Source organism: Ictalurus punctatus, chromosome 4, assembly GCF_001660625.3.
Source record: "Ictalurus punctatus breed USDA103 chromosome 4, Coco_2.0, whole genome shotgun sequence".
NCBI classification, from domain to species: domain Eukaryota; kingdom Metazoa; phylum Chordata; class Actinopteri; order Siluriformes; family Ictaluridae; genus Ictalurus; species Ictalurus punctatus.
The window spans coordinates 34344392-34362096 of NC_071284.1; the positions used below are offsets into that span (position 1 = coordinate 34344392).

Consider the following 17705-nt stretch of genomic DNA (forward strand, 5'->3'; position numbering starts at 1 on the left):
CTATTTACACACACACACACACACACACACACACACCAATTATGGTCCACACTGTTTATTTATGTTTAAGTGAGTGTATGTTTTAAGTGTGAGGCGTCTTTAGAGTTAGCAATCTGAGACTGAGTTCACAGCTGAAAGGGTTAAGGACTGAACCCTTTTTGTCGAAATATACTGTTTATTTAGATTTTTGTTTGATTTATTTATTTATTTTAAATAATACCTTTTATTTTCTATTTAGCTAGCTCAGTCATCAGTAGTTAGCTGACTATCATGCATGCAATAATAACCTGCAGTAATTGCTTTTTGTGTGTGTGTTTTTGGTTCAGTTTAATTGACGTACTAATGGAAAAATCTCGTGTGTGTGTATGTGTGTGTGTGAGAGAGAGAGAGAGAGAGAGAGAATGCAGAGGTGCTTGTGGTTGTTCAACATTGACTTTAGAAGCCTTATCACACTCCACCACACATGTCTATAGGTTCTGCACCTACACTATGCATTTTGTATATGCTTACGGTAAGGTGTGTGTGTGTGTGTGTGTGTGTGTGTGTGTGTGTGTGTTAGATAGACACACACGTTGTTTAAATTTATTTCGACTGCCTGTAGTGAGCAGTTTTATTGTGTAGGAGTTGCCTGTAATTTTGTGCTACAGCGCTAGTTCGGCATGTGGCTGAGTGCAATCACACACACACACACGCACACACGGCTCACAGAGCATTGCATAATGTATTCTATAATAAAATCAGCACAAACACACACCGATCATTAACTTTTATTTTTCAGTTTGCATTTTACCTGGACTCTCAAAAAACCACACACACATAATGATTGAAGAACAGTAGCAAAACAAAATGTTCTGGTGTGATTTGTAAACTTACTCCTGAGCCAAAGGAACAGTATGGCCTGTTGTGCTTGGCGCTGGGTTTACTTACGCGCACACACACACACACACACACACACACACACACGTACGTCCAGAGGTTAAGAGCGAGGAGGAGCTCCTCAGGATGGATTTAGGAGGAAAAACATTGGCAATAACAGACACTCCTTTGGCCAACAGCAGCAGTTATTTTTACATCACATAGTCAGAGGTTCATGGTTTCTATTGAATATATGGAGAACTCAGGTGAACACACACACACACACACCATCTTTTAAACCCTTATGCACATATTTGTTGCACATTATGATCGTGACTGTAGGTTATCACCACAGTGAAATTTTTATACAATACGGTTGTGTGTTAGTTTTTCAGTTAAAACTGAAGTCTCTTGTGCCAGGAGTGTGGAGTGTGGAGTGTGTGTGTGTGTGTGTGTGTGTGTGTGTGTGTGTGTGTGTGTGTGTGTGTTAAACAGATGGTTGCTACGCACCATTACCGTGACCCATCCGGTGAGAATTTGGGGTTCCACTCTGACTCGGTTTGTCAGTACTGAGTGACACTGAAGTAAAATTAATAAAAATTCAATTATGAGCTCATCCACAACCAATTACTGACCTCATGCCCAATCAAACATACTGAACTATCAGACCCTGGTCATAGTACAATGGGTGACGCCTACGAGGACGGCCTTGTAGACCTCATGACAAGAACAGGAACTTGTAGACCTCCGGAGAGGAGAAGTAACTTGTAGACCTCATGACAAGAACAGGAACTTGTAGACCTCCGGAGAGGAGAAGTAACTTGTAGACCTCAAGAGAAAGAGGAGAATTAACTTGTAGACCTCAAGAGAAAGAGGAGAATTAACTTGTAGACCTCAAGAGAAAGAGGAGAAGTAACTTGTAGACCTCAAGAGAAAGAGGAGAAGTAACTTGTAGACCTCAAGAGAAAGAGGAGAAGTAACTTGTAGACTTCAGGAGAGAGAGGAGAATTAACTTGTAGACCTCAAGAGAAAGAGGAGAAGTAACTTGTAGACCTCAAGAGAAAGAGGAGAAGTAACTTGTAGACCTCAAGAGAAAGAGGAGAAGTAACTTGTAGACCTCAAGAGAAAGAGGAGAAGTAACTTGTAGACTTCAGGAGAGAGAGGAGAATTAACTTGTAGACCTCAAGAGAAAGAGGAGAAGTAACTTGTAGACCTCAAGAGAAAGAGGAGAAGTAACTTGTAGACTTCAGGAGAGAGAGGAGAAGTAACTTGTAGACCTCAGGAGAGGAGCAGGATCTTAGCAACTTGAGGGCGGGAGCAAAAGCTTTTAGACCTCAAAACAGGAGCAGGAACATGGCAAATTCCGGAGCAGAACTTTGAAACATCATGTGAAACAGCTTTGAGACTTCAGGACAGGAGCTTTGAAACACCAGGAGTAGGAACTTGTAAACTTGAGGACAGGAGCAGGACCTTATAGACATCAACACTGGAGCAGGAGTTTAGCAACAGGAGCAGGAGCTTGAAATTTCAGGACCAAATCAGGAGCTTTGAGACTCCGGGACATGAGCAAGAGCTTGTAGATCTAGAAACTTAAGTGTGCAGGAGCTCTCTAGGAGGAACTCACCCATACAGTTGTTGTTGTTGTTGTTGTTTGCTTTTTTGCTTTTTTGCTTCTTTTTTATTAAGAAAAGCATAGAGGTGTAGCAAAGGAACAACAAAGGAAGAAAGACAATGAGGGTAAAGGTGAAAGGAGATAAGAAAGGATAAGGGGATATTTCTTTTCAGTCAACATGATGGACACTGCAATGAAGTAACCCATGCAGCATGTATTATAGAGTTTGTGCATGTTTTCTGTGTGTGTGTGAGAGAGTGAGAGAGGGAGGGAGAGAGCGTGAGAGTGTGTCAGCATGAGATTCCCTTCAGCTCGATGCAAATGAGCTTTTGTTGTGCGTCTCTTGCCTGGTTAATCTGTCAGGATTTGTTTGGTGAACACAGCATGGAGGAGAGAGAGAGTGGGCGAGAGACACAGACAGAGACACACACACACACACACAGAGAGAGAGAGAGAGAGAGAACACGAACTGTTGTGCTTTTGTGTATTGTGCGTCTCACCCAGAAATTGTTACCTTTCACCCAGATGAGTGGGACATGGAGGAGGAGGAAGAGGTACACTCGTTCCCCTCTCTCTCTCTCTCTCTCTCTCTCTCTCTCTCTCTCTCTCTCTCTCTCTCTCTCTCTCTCTCTTTGTGTGTGTGTGTTTCTCACGTGAATTCATTATTCCTGCCCCTACTGTTTTTCTCTGTTCTCCTTCTTCACCTCAGTACACAGCTCCTCCTCTATATTTCTTTCTCTGTGGGAGGAGTTCCCTGTAAGAATGTGCAGGACTGTCTTGTCACACACACACACACACACACACACACCCTCTTGCACAAAGCGCCCACACAGTTCACAGTGACAGCAAAAGCATACAAAAGAAAGTACAGTGCGCACACACACACACACACACACACACACACACTCTCTCTCTCTCTCTCTCTCTCTCTCTCTCTCTCTCTCTCTCTCTCTCTCTCTCTCTCTCTCTCTCTCACACACACACACACACACACACACACACACACACACACACACACACACACACACACACACACACACACACACACACGCACTTGTTCTGTCTTTGTGAGGACATCTTAGTGTCTTGTGTATTAGTGTAGTCGAATAAGTAAAAAAAACAGTGATCTATTTGTAAATACAGAAGCTCCGTGTTTTCACTCGATAAAACACTGAGACTTTATTACTTTAAAAAAAAAAAGTTGAATATTTTATATTATTATCTCCACCTGTGTGCACATAATCACTGAACCCCAAACACTAACCCCAGCTCTTACTGTGAAGTATCTGGGTTTTTGTTTTTATTATTTAGATTTTATTTTTATTTAATTAATGATGTACACTACACGTCTGTAACATTCCCCCGCACAAAGGCAAACAGCACAGTAAAGCTATTTTAGCCCAGGGGGCGGGGCTAAGAGACCAGCTGTGCCCAATCAGCAGAGTTCACACCAAGTGTCAGTCATGTGAGGTAGGACAGTAGGCGGAGTTAGGCCACATGCACCCAAAGTCTGGTTCAGAGTGAACAGCTGACGGAAATCTCGCGTGATCTGAGTGAACAAAGACGCAGAGAGAAGCTGAAAAAGCCATTTGTTTCTGTTTATTTCTGTTTGTTTTAGTTTCATCACAGTTTGTTTGTTAGACACTTCTTGTGAAAAGTACGTTTTAAATGTCCGAGTAAAGCAAAGTTAAAGCATTTCTCTCAAGAGACAAGAGACCGTATAGGAGGAGAGTGGAGGCTGTTAATGGCACACGCTATGAGAAACTGTGTGTCTACGTTTAAATGCCTTATTTAAGGTTAAATTTGGGTTAGGGGTGTTTTACTGAGGTAGAGGTCAGGGGTTAGAGGATAGTGGTTAAGTGTACTGAGGTAAATGTTAAGGGTTAAGGTTGTTTTTTATGGTTAGACGATAGGGGTTAAGTGTACTGAGGTAAATGTTAAGGGTTAATGTTGTTTATTTAGGGTTTGAGGATAGGGGTTAAGTGTACTGAGGTAAATGTTAAGGTTGTTTATTTAGGGTTTGAGGATAGGGGATAAATGTACTGAGGTAAATATTAAGGTTTAAGGGTTTTTTAAGGTTTGAGGATAGGGGTTAATTGTACTGAGGTAAATGTTAAGGTTTAAGGGTTTTTTAAGGTTTGAGGATAGGGGTTATTTGTACTGAGGTAAATATTAAGGTTTAAGGTTTTTTTAAGGTTTGAGGATAGGGGTTAATTGTACTGAGGTAAATGTTAAGGTTTAAGGGTTTTTTAAGGTTTGAGGATAGGGGTTAATTGTACTGAGGTAAATATTAAGGTTTAAGGTTTTTTTAAGGTTTGAGGATGGGGTTAATTGTACTGAGGTAAATATTAAGGTTTAAGGATTTTTTTTAAGGTTTGAGGATAGGGGTTAATCGTACTGAGGTAAATATTAAGGTTTAAGGTTTTTTTAAGGTTTGAGGATAGGGGTTAATTGTACTGAGGTAAATATTAAGGTTTAAGGTTTTTTTAAGGTTTGAGGATAGGGGTTAATTGTACTGAGGTAAATATTAAGGTTTAAGGTTTTTTTAAGGTTTGAGGATGGGGGTTAATTGTACTGAGGTAAATATTAAGGTTTAAGGGTTTTTTTTAAGGTTTGAGGATGGGGGTTAATTGTACTGAGGTAAATATTAAGGTTTAAGGATTTTTTTTAAGGTTTGAGGATAGGGGTTAATCGTACTGAGGTAAATATTAAGGTTTAAGGTTTTTTTAAGGTTTGAGGATGGGGTTAATTGTACTGAGGTAAATATTAAGGTTTAAGGATTTTTTTTAAGGTTTGAGGATAGGGGTTAATTGTACTGAGGTAAATGTTAAGGTTTAATGTTGTTTTTTAGGGTTAGAGGATAGGGGTTAAGTGTACTGAGGTAAATATTAAGGTTGTTTAATTATGGTTTGAGGATAGGGGTTAATTGTACTGAGGTAAATGTTAAGGTTTAATGTTGTTTTTTAGGGTTAGAGGATAGGGGTTAAGTGTACTGTGGTAAATGTTAAGGTTTAAGGGTTTTTTAAGGTTTGAGGATAGGGGTTAAGTGTACTGAGATAAATATTAAAGTTTAAGGGTTTTTTTAAGGTTTGAGGATAGGGGTTAATTGTACTGAGGTAAATATTAAGGTTTAAGGGTTTTTTTAAGGTTTGAGGATAGGGGTTAATTGTACTGAGGTAAATATTAAAGTTTAAGGGTTTTTTTAAGGTTTGAGGATAGGGGTTAATTGTACTGAGGTAAATATTAAGGGTTAAGGTTGTCAGTTGTTTTAAGATGTTAAAGGCAAAAAAGTGAAAGCATAATGAGACTTTAAAGGGTGTTAAATAACAGACTCTGGATTTAAACCGGACTCTCTGATGTCCTGTACACTTTGTTAAATACCACTCACCTCTCTGACCTTTAAAGTGCTGACTGTGCCTCAGGATAAAGTCTGATATTGACGGAGACCAGGTGAACAGGGGTGTGTTATCAGGAATCTGCTTCAAAAATCAGATAAATGTACTGAAATGTGAAGCTCGTCAGCTGTGCGGTCTCTGACACAAATGTTATCTACTTTTAAAGCTAATGAAGCCGTGCTGTGTGGTGATTAGTTACGTTGTTGTACGTTGCTTTTTTGGTTGCAGTTATATGTTTGTTTCAGGGCTGCACTATAATGATGATAAAGGAACAAAAGAAATCATAGAAGTAAAAACCAGATGACTGCAACATATCTGACACATTTACATTTCTTAAATACGATTATAAAATGTGATCTTTTAAGAAGTCACGACATTAGGCCATAGCAACAAAATGCAAACAAAATTTTGCGTCTCGTTATGGGATTGAGCTTAGAGAATTGAACAGATATGGAGTTGTGTGTTAATTTACAGATAACAGTATAACATTTATTCAATTTAACATGAAATCCACACATCTTTGCAAAATACAGTATATAGAAATCTCATACCTTATATATATTCATCATCATACATATAAAGTAATGTGTATACATAAGTAATGTGTATACGTAAGTACATATGTGTATGTACTTTAAGTCTCATATATAATGCACATAATGGAGCTTTTGCTTTAATAGTTCAGTAAAGTATGGGATCACTAGTGCCCCCTGGTGGTGTGGTTTGGTTTTTCTTTTCTGGAAAAGACTCAGCTGTTTTAAAAAAAAGAAAAAGAAAGAAAAACACACAAAATAGGTCAGTGTACACACACTGTCCTGTTTTCATGGCAGACAGAGTGTGTTCCCCTGTGCTTTAGTGTGGACTTCAAACACTGACGGGTTAAAACACACAGTGACCTTGTTAGGTTTCATGAAACAGCAAAATTTGTTTGTATTAAAAATAAAAAAATATACATTATTACTTCGTCTGAATCACTTCTAATGTACAGCTCTGCCCATGAAATTTAGACTACGCCCCCAACTCAATCCTGAAATGAATTCTTGAAGACGTGCGCTCATAAGGAAGTCTGTGATGCTAAACTGCTAGCTATAAGCATCTATTACTTGTTAGCCACGTTAGCTAACAATGTTGTGTGTTACAGTCTTTCGTGCAATTCTGTGGTTTTGCTGGACGTTTATTTTAGTCAGGCAGCGACCGTGGATGCCCCGTGACGACCAGCTGACAGGCGGCGGCTAAAATTAACACCAGGGTGGTAGAAACTGGAAAAGTGGACACATTCATATGTGCCAGCTCTGTGTGTGTGTGAGAGAGAGAGAGAGAGAGAGAGACTGGGGTGGAGTGCCAAAAACATCTCCAAAATAGATTGAATGCTTTTATAACATGAATCTTTAAAACATAAAAAAAGAAGATGTTTAATACATTAGATAAACCGGTTAAAATGAAGCACGTGAACGTTTTTAACACTTCGGGCTTCATTTAGAAAGAATAACACTTCTGATGTTGTATTGTGACTATTTTATATATACTATACTATAGCATGGCAGAGCATATGTAGTTAGTCTTTTGTGGGCGGAGCCACGTTAGAACTGTATTTCCGCTTTCTGTAAAGCACGGAAACTGTTTAGCAATATTGGTAGAAATTGGTTAAGATATCCGTGTGTGTGTGTGTGTGAGACGTTACTCGTGCCATTCGTGTTTTTAAGCCAAAGTGTCAACGTTTTAAAACCTGCTCATCGTTCAGGAATTATCGTGAACAGGTCTACTCTAGATTCTGAACAAAGCTGGTCACGTATCGATCAGAGGACCGTATCGTATCGTTTCGGCAGATATCGAATCCTTGCGTTAAGAATGGAAATTGTAACATATTTTGTACAGTACAAGCCTGAAGCTAACGCGAAATAAGCGTTCTGTTCAAGGAAAAATATTTTATATACAGTAATCAATATAGTGTTCATGTAAACTTGTCCAGTATCGATATTCTATATAAATCAGACAAGCAGCAGTGGTTTCAGTAAATCCTGGTATACACACACTGTAGTTAGGAGTCAAAACACCACGGAACATCACGTCGTGGCCGTGCATTCGTTTATTAATTAGTGATTAGCATTTCGGATGACTTTAGGACGAGCGTACATCAGTTGGAGTAAAAGTCCACTTGTGTATCACATTTTGAAACATCACGGATTGATTGTTTATCGTGTATTTGTGTTGTTGTTATTATTATTATTATTATTATTATTATTGTTTTGTTTGCTTGTTACTTCACTTGTGTTAGGAGTGCTGTTGGTTTCATAACGTTGACGTGAGACCCGGTTCATTTTATTACAGCATGTAATATTAGCGTAATCGTAATGCCACGTGCCTAGTGGTTAGCACATTCGCCTCACGCCTCCAGGGTCGGGGGTTTGATTCCCACCGCGGCCCTGTGTGTGTGGAGTCTGCATGTTCTCCCCGTGCTGCGGGGGTTTCCTCCGGGTACTCCGGTTTCCTCCTCCAGTCCAAAGACATGAATGGTAGTCTGATTGGTGAGTCCAAAGTGTCCGTAGTGTATGAATGGGTGTGTGAGTGTGTATGTGATTGTGTCCTGCGATGGACTGGCACCCTGTCCAGGGTGTACCCCGCCTTGTGCCCCATGCTCCCTGGGATAGACTCCAGGTTCCCCGTGAACCTGAGAAAGAGTAAGCGGTATAGAAGATGGATGGATGGATGGATGGATGGATGGTAATGCCACGAAATAGACATCTGGGTTTTCGTTACACAACACGATGACGCTGTTTAGTGTAACGAAGAGGATCTGGTGTAACCAGTACAACATGCAGTTCGATCATTTTAACATCGTGCTATTTTAGTCTAAAGCCAGTTTTAATTGTAATCTCGTGTTGTGGTGATGTCTGAAAACATATCACGGCTGCATTCCAGCCTAAATCGCACTCCACCTCAGGTCCAGTCCGTCCAGTTCCAAATAAAAATCCAGTGTGTGACGAGGTCGGGTCGTGACCTCGCTCTGGGACGGGCCACATTGTGGAACGTGTAAATAAATAAATACATACATACATACATACATACATACAAACATACATGACTATTATCACAATACTCAGAGGTTTCTTAGATATGTATCAGAAACAGACAGTACAGTAATGTCTGTTTGTAATCTTTTTTTTTTAAATGGGGGGAAAAAATTATAAACTAATATCTCGTTGATCATGATATCTGAGAAAAGCATTTTATGAAATAATATATCACAATTTTATACACACACACACACACACATTGTCAGTCCCTGACGGTCTCTCAGAGAGATGAACTTATGATGACTATAACTCCATCTGCCGATGACACACGTTCTAGAAAACATTAAAAGGAAAATATAAATAAACGTTTTTAATCATCGTATTAAAAATCACGATCTGGCTTTGTTTCTCGCTTTAATCAGATCCAGGAAAGCGCTGATTCGTGCGCACGTCTGACGCGTGTCGAGTCTACAGAAGAAAACGTGAAGCGATGTGGGAAATCTGAGTGAAATATAAAATGACTCGTGTGGTGTGAGGAATAAAGGAATAAATACAGGGTGTGCGGTTCTAGTAAAGTAATCAACAGCGGGGCGGGGTGAAGAGGCGGAGTCACTGCCACCCTGAAGCTGATCGCATTCCTCCAACAGCAATTTGTCATGGATTACAGATTATATTATTATATTACTATAATCCATTAAAGAACGACACAGCATACGTTCTCCGTGAAGCAAGTTAGTTCCTGTTCTCGCTTACATTATAGCAGCTATAAACACTCATTCTGTCACCATCCCTCTCTTTATTCTCTCTATATTCTCTCTCTCTATTCTCTCTATATTCCCTCCCTCTGTTCTCTCTCCCTCTATTCTCTCTCTCTATTCTCTCTTTATTCTCTCTATATTCTCTCTCTCTCTATATTCTCTCTCTCAATTCTCTCTCTATATATTCCATCTCTCTATTATCTCTATATTCTCTCTCTATTCTCTCTATATTCCCTCTCTCTATTCTCTCTCCCTCTATTCTCTCTCTCTATTCTCTCTATATTCTCTCTATATTCTCTCTCTCTCTATATTCTCTCTCTCAATTCTCTCTCTATATATTCCATCTCTCTATTCTCTCTATATTCCCTCTCTCTATTCTCTCTCCCTCTATTCTCTCTCTTTATTCCTCTCTTTATTCTCTCTCTCTCTATTCCATCTGAGAGTGTGTGTGAGAGAGCGAGCTGTTTCAGTGTCAGTGATCTGTCCTACTTTACCACATTCCACACATTTTCCTCCCACATTGACCGAGTACGAGCACCGAAACAGCTGGAGGCCTGCAGGCATGTTCTCTCTCACACAGATGGCAAGATGTTGGCTTCACTGGAACTGTGAAATCAGCTGGGGTGTGTGTGTGTGTGTGTGTGTGTGTGTGTGTGTGAGAGAGAGAGAGAGAGAGAGAGAGAAAAGCAGTACATTTTCAGACAGTGACTGAGTGAAGTGTGTACTGTAGATGTGCAGTTTCGAGTTATTTTCTGACACTCGCTAAACCTGTTCTAAATTAGTTCCTGAATCTCCTAATGAAATAAAGAGCTCCGGGTTTTGAGGAAATTGAGAGTTCAGGAACCCTTTGTGGAAATAAGGAGTTGTGTAACTTTTGAAGCAAAAGCTTTCAAGGAAGTAAAGAGTTTAGGAACCTTTTTGACTACATTTTTTGGAACCTTTTTGATGAAATAGAGTTCTGGAACCTTTCAGGGAAGTGAAGAGTTCTGGAACCTTTTTAATGAAGTAAAGAGTTCTGGAACCTTTCAAGGACGTAAATAATACTGGAAACATTTTGATGAATAAATAGTTCTGGAACCTTTTTGATTAAATAGAGAGCTGGAAATGAATTGTGGAAAGTTTTGGCTTCCAGAAACGTGATGAAATAAAGAGTTCTGAAAACCTTTTCAGGAAATGAAGAGTTACAGGAATCTTCTAAAGAGTTCTCGAAACTTAAAATGAAATAAAGAGTTCAACAACCAGTCGAGGAAATAAAGGATTCAGGATTCAGGATTTTTTTTGATAAAAAAAAAATTAAAAAAAAGAGGAATTCTCATGAAGGCCAATCACAGTTCCTGGTAGAGTTCTTGATTTAAACTGTAACTGTTATGGAAAGCAGAAGAAGTGCGATCGAACCAGAGTCTAAATTCAACGTTTGTGATTGTTTTACTCTGTTGTTCAAATCTGAGATCAACAATATTATTAATCAAATAAACAAATAAATAAAACCCTGACTCATATTGAAGATAATATTATGTAATGCTATGATGGAAACAGACTCGTGTGTGTGTGTGTGTGTGTGTGTTTGGATGTATCAGATGTGTGTGTGTGTGAGTGAGAGATGATGATGATGATGATGTCATCTTGTTGCACCTCTTCAGAACATTTCTTTGGACTGAAACCTAATGTTTGTGTGTGTGTGTGTGTGCGTGTGTGTGTGTCTCTTTGTTTCCAGAAGCGGTGGAGGAGTTTTTTGAGTATGACGCCGAGGAGTTCCTGGTGTCCCTCACGCTCCTGATCACAGAGGGCCGGACTCCGGAATGTTCCGTGAAGGGTCGAACCGAGGGCCTGCACTGCCCCCCCGCGCAGTCGGGTGGACCGGTCCTCACCAAACACGAATGCAGCGACAAACTGCCTCAGGTGAAGAGCGTGAAGTTTAACCGTACCACAGATACGGATTGTTCTCTGAGGAAGCGTTAAAGGTTTTGTGGTTGTTTGTTGGGCGTCGACAGTGTCGCCAGGCGAGGAGGACGAGGTCAGAGGTCATGTTGCTATGGCGAAATCACATCCCTATCATGATCGAAGTGATGCTGCTGCCTGACTGTTGCTACAGCGACGAGGGTCTGGCGACGGACCTGAACGACCCGGCGATTAAACAGGACGCTCTGCTGCTGGAGAGATGGACACTACAGCCTGTTCCGAGACAGTAAGATATACACTTTACCATCACGTTGTTATTATTATTATTATTATTATTATTACATGAGGAGAGAAAGCAAAAAATATAATTGATGGATTTGGGTCATTTTAGCATCTTTATCCATGTGATTGGCTTACCCCTCGCTTATCCTATCACTTACCCCTTGCTCATCCATTGGCATGGGTCATGTACATCACTTACCCCTTGCTTAACAGTTCTCACGGGTCATTTTTGTTTATTTAACCCATGTTCATTTACCATGGGTCATTCTTATTGCTTCTGCTGTGCTTATGAGTTGTTTCTTCACCCTTGTGTTCACTTCCTATGGGTCATTCTTGTTATTTCCACCGTGTTTGCTCGGCGCGAGTCATTTCCCTTGAACATGACACACATTTAAGATTTAAAAACTCAGAAACAAGGAGAAATAGTGTGTACTGGATATCTAATCTAATCTAATCTAATGGTTTCTGTGTATCTTGTTCAGGAGTGGGGATCGGTTTATCGAGGAGAAGACTCTGCTCTTGGCTGTACGTTCCTATGTGTTTTTCTCTCAGCTGAGCGCCTGGCTCAGCGCCTCTCATGGCATCGTGCCCAGGAACATCCTCTATAGGTAACACACTCTGCATGTGTGTGTGTGTGTGTGTGTGTGTGTGTCCCTACGCACTTACGTGTTTGTACATCAGATTATATGTTAATTTGGTGCCATTTGTTTTGCGAACTGACTAAACAGTACGTTGTTGACTGAGGTTGGCGTCACTAATGGCGTCCATGCGGTAAATGGTCCTTATGATCCTTTCAGTTTTAATCCAGATACAATCAAAAGTCTGTGTTTCCTTTACTTTCCCAGAATAAGTGCAGCCGATGAAGAGCTGATATGGAATTTCTCCCAGTCGCCCTCGGAGCACGCCTTTCCAGTGCCCAACGTGTCCCACAGCGTAGCGCTGAAGGTGCGGGTTCAGTCGTTGCCCCGCCAGCCCAAATACCCCGTGTTGAAGTGCAGCATCCACTCCGACCTCTCGTTCCTTGGCAAACGTACCCACGACCCTACGAAGGGGCCGTTAGCGGGTGCATACAGCCGGGGTCAAACCGTCAGTGACCCTCCGAACCCCTTCAGACTCCAGAGTTCACCTCTTTTATGCAGACGCTCCCCGTTACCCTCTCATGATCGAACCAGCCCCCTGAACCAGCGTAAATGCCCCGAATCGCCCATCCTACCTGGCAAAGCCGCAAAGCTGCTGTTCTCCAGAACCAACGGCGTCTTGGATAGCTCAGGAAAGACGACGAGTGTGGAATTGCCTTCACCGTCTTCGTCTCCGACGCGCGATTTCAAATCGCTCTCAAATCCCTTGTTTTCAAACCCCAGCCCGAGTCCTCGCTCTTCCTCAGTTGAAACGAACCCCTTGATTGGTTCGCTGCTCCAGGAGAGGCAGGAAGTAATCGCTCGCATCGCCCAGAGGCTGAATTTCTGCGACCCGACATCACCTCATCTTCTTCCCGACGCTCTCTTCACATCTCCAGGGGATGAAGGGCCATTCAAGAAGACCAAAGATCCTCCCAGTCTCCAGACGAACGACAGAAGTGGGTCAAGGAACGGAGAGTGGAGCCAGACTTCTTTCTTTCAAACTCCGCTGAGCCCCAGGAGCCGGTCTCGAGTGGACCGAGGCGAACCGGATGAGTCCAGGACTTCACCCAGACCCACGTCCTGTAGGCGGCTTCTGCTGTCGCCTGATTCGAAAGAAGGTTCTATGATCGTCGAAGCTGTCCAGGACATCTCGCGTTTGATTCAGGAGCGTCTTCAGCTGTCGCAAGAGCTCCTGCACGCCAAATACAAACAATGCCGCGAGTCATCGACAACCACATCCTCGCAGAACCAAAACCAGACCCAGAGCCATAGACAGAATCAGAATCAAAGCCAGACACAAAACCAGAACCACCAGCTTAGAACCAACAGTCATGCTAGCCATGCTAATGGAACTATAAACATAGCCAATGGCGAAACCAGCTCAAAGCTTCGAGTTCACACGGAGACACTTGAGAGACGGGCCTTGTCTGAAAACCAGGCCCGGTCTGGACCCCCGAACAAAGAACCCAGTATCACTAAACCTCAGCCACTTACACAAACCAGCCATGCATACGGTGCCAAAAACGATCCCTGGACTTCTTCACTCAATAGCCCTAAAAGCTCCCACAGTCTGAATGGAGTGGCAGGAGTCGACGATCTCAACCACCTTCAGGACCTTCAGGACCTCCAGTTTGGGAAGGAAAACCAGGGCAGAAGAGTAGAAACACAGCTCCAACCAGAGTCCACCGTGCCTGGTCAGGATGAGGACCAAGATCCCTGGTCCTCCCTCTCCAGCACACCCACCAGCCTTAATACCCAACACTCCCCGAGCCCAGACTGGACTCTGAACACCACCACACCCACCACGTTGGTGAGTGTTCCTCTGGTGCTACCTTCTTAACATGTTTTGATCACGGTATTTAATTTCCCTTGAAGAAATGCCCTCTTGGAGTCCTGAGGTTTTATGTCTACTTTTATTCGTATATGTTACATATACAAACGTTCACAATGTCTCTGCTTTACTCTACTAACTACTCATAAGGCTGAATAGTTACGAGCTAACTAGCAATCGACCCAAATAACAGTTGTGCAGTTTGAAGGAAACTATATTATAATAATAATAATAAAATAATAATATATATTATTTTAGCTAGCACCCAAAAATACGAATCTCATTACACATTTTTTTTATTTATATATAGCATTGCTTTAAGTAGCATAGATAGCAAGCGGAGTTTGAAGAAAACTAATTTGTGCCAAGCTCTTACCCTGCTAAAAAAATAATAATAAACAAAACAATGGAAACCATCACAGAAATTCTAATGGTTTCCACTACAAATACCATTACAAACCATCAGCTGACCAGTAAAACCATTACCATCCATTATCACAGAAATTCTAATGGTTTCCACTACAAATACCATTACAAATCATCAGCTAACCAATAAACCATTACCGGTCCTTAATGGTATCCATTAGACATAACATGCCACCAATAGAAGGCAACAAATTACCAGTAGAGACGCTCAGAGATCATTAAAGCTTCCCTTAAAACTAATACAATTCCCATTATAACCATTAAAAATAAATTATTTTTAGTTTTATGAGGGTTTCTGTTGTTTTTATTTTCAGCAGGGTTTATAAACCAAAATAAACAATAGATGAATATTTCCGAAATGTTTTTTAAAACAAGTCACAACGTTCACTTCTATATTGTCAACAACTTTATTTGTAAGCGAAAGCTGAGATCATTTCATCGCTTAGCTCTGCTAGCTTCTTAGCCCGCCAGTTAGTTACAAGCTAATTATTAAATAATTAATTTCCTTTAAGCATTAAGACCATCGAGGATTAATTAAGGATCGACAAATTCGCCAAAAAAAATAATTTCAGTTACTTCGTTATAGTTGACAGACAAAAAATAATAAACGTCCCATTACACAATTCTTTGCTAGCTATTTAGCATGTTAGCAAGCTGATATGAATTTGTACAGAGTTTCAAGGAAGAATCATTTCAGCTGCGATGCTGACTGTGACGAGACTGCGTTAATAACTTATTAGAACCCGAGGCTGAACATTCGACTTCATTCGCCTGAGTGTGAGGTGAAAAGCGTACCGCAAATGCTCACTTAGCGAAGAACGATAGAAGCTAATGGCTTGATCTCTGCCGTTTCGTTCGTTTTTATTGACTATTAGTAACTATAGCATTAATAGTTGGCTTGGATATCATGCCTGAATAGTTCTATATGAAATAATTACGCCTGTAAAATGCTCTTTGCTCAGCGTCTGTAGACTCGCAGCGCAATGCTAAAGCTAACTCTGCTCATTCTGTGTACCAGCGAAGCCCCGCCTCCTCACTGAAGCCATGCAGTAGTAACTGGAAGAAGCAGAACAGACACTCCATCGACGGGACGGCCACGAGAGCGTTCCACCCCTGCACCGGCCTGCCCCTGCTCTCCAGCCCGGTGAGAACTGTTCTCGGGGTAAAGGGGTAGATTAGCGCAAAATCACATACGCGTAAACGTTCCACTTCCGTCAGCCGAGGCACGTTTACACTGACGAGGTTCTGTTTCTACATCCAATACTAGAACATCATCTGTACAACTGTATCCAGTACTAGAGCATCATCTGGGAGTGGATTTTTTCCTTGGATTAAATCCTAGTTATAAGGATTATCGTGATTAATGATGTTATTTAAAGTGAGTTTATAAAGACGGTGTTAGGGCGGTGTTTAGATTGGGGGTTTTTTGTTTTAATAAAAAAAAAAAAAAAGAAATTTATTTGTTCTTAATTTTTTTAAACTGTCGGAAAAAAGTGTATATTTCATGTAGAGATATATTTTAGATTTTTTTTATGTCCATAAAAATATTTATGAACTGATTTTATATTTAATATAACATGGATATAAATAAAATAAAAAAAAACAGAGATCTTACATCAAGAGATAATTATATCAACGAATAATAGAAATATAATGCAGTTTCTATTATAATTTTCACAAGGTATATATGTTTAAATGTGTTTATTTAAAAAAATTTTAAAAATCAAAATCTAATTTTTTTTTTTTTAAACATTTAATGAAAAAAAAATTGAGTCAAAACCTCATTTCCTTCAGTGGTTAAATATTGCTCGAGTGTGTTGCAAAGTTATAGTTATACACAAGTGTGCGTGTGTGTGTGTCATGTGACCCTGCAGTCTCTGACTCAGTTCCTGTGTCTCTAACGCCGTCCAGATTCACACACACACTGTTTCCTGTTGCCGGTAGCGCCTTGGTGGAGTATTATGGGCTGAATTAACCCACTTCCTCCTCCTCAGGGCTGCGTCTGCTCTTCTTACACACACACAGCCCTGTGTTGTTGTTGTTGTTGTTGTTATCATTACAGCGTCACTCACTCGTCTGAGCGCACTACTGATGATCCGTGTCTGTAAGGAGTTCGTCTCTCTGAGATAAACTCCTGTTTATCGAGTTATTTTCAGAAGTGTGTGATCTCGGCAGTGCGTAGTTCGTTCCAAGCGTAACACATGCGTGATGTTCACCTTGTGTTCACGCTAGCGAGCCACCAAACAACCCACACTCATTCAATTCCCATTATATGCAAATTAGGTGAAGGAACGAAAGCAAACGATTGGCTGACGTCAATTCCTCGGACCGATCCGACGACCTCGTGTCTCGAATCGCCGCTTTCGTTCGGTTTAGTTTCTGTACGACTGCAAATTTCACCCTTTCAATATCGCTAGCTAGCATTTTCATCCCTATTCCAAACACACAAGAAAAGTCCCGTAGCTTCCTGTTCATCCTTCCTAAGCTGAAAACAAGAGGGAAAAGAAATGGCACCCCTCTGCAGTGTCCAGACAGCTACAAAAGGGTCAATTATCCACAGTCTGTAACTGTACGCACAGTGACGCTGATATAAACTGTTGACGTATGTGCCGTATAGCTGAGTGTAGAGTTTATACACATGTTACGAAGCTAGCGGAAATCCATATTACACAAATGATTCGAATATGAGCGAGGAGCTGACGAAGAACCGACAAAGAACGACGCTAGCGTAAAGCGGGGAATATACAAATGACAAGTTGGCGCGACTGACGTGATGCATTCAAACATGCTGCCGTTTTATATTCTTCACACGCGATATCATTCCCAGTCTGCCAGTCGGATTTGGGGTGATTCTGAGAAATCCTAAATACATAGTAGAGACAGGGTGAGAGACAAAGACACCCACGAAAGCCAAAAATATTCTCAGGTACGTAACAATTACATTTAAAAAAATTAACTATACACGTCAACATGAACAAATGATGTAAGGAGGCCCCGCCCACGGGTGCATCTT

General features: G+C 41.0%; 1 protein-coding gene across 1 annotated transcript in view; it reads left to right on the plus strand.

Moving 5' to 3' along the window:
- atosa (atos homolog A) overlaps positions 1 to 17705 on the plus strand; it is a 40858-nt gene that overhangs the window by 18220 nt on the left and 4933 nt on the right. The window contains exons 2-6 of the mRNA XM_017466035.3: positions 11349 to 11533; positions 11626 to 11819; positions 12298 to 12423; positions 12661 to 14245; positions 15711 to 15836. Of these exons, the coding sequence (XP_017321524.1) occupies positions 11349 to 11533; positions 11626 to 11819; positions 12298 to 12423; positions 12661 to 14245; positions 15711 to 15836 (2216 nt within the window). The remainder of the gene's footprint in view (positions 1 to 11348; positions 11534 to 11625; positions 11820 to 12297; positions 12424 to 12660; positions 14246 to 15710; positions 15837 to 17705) is intronic.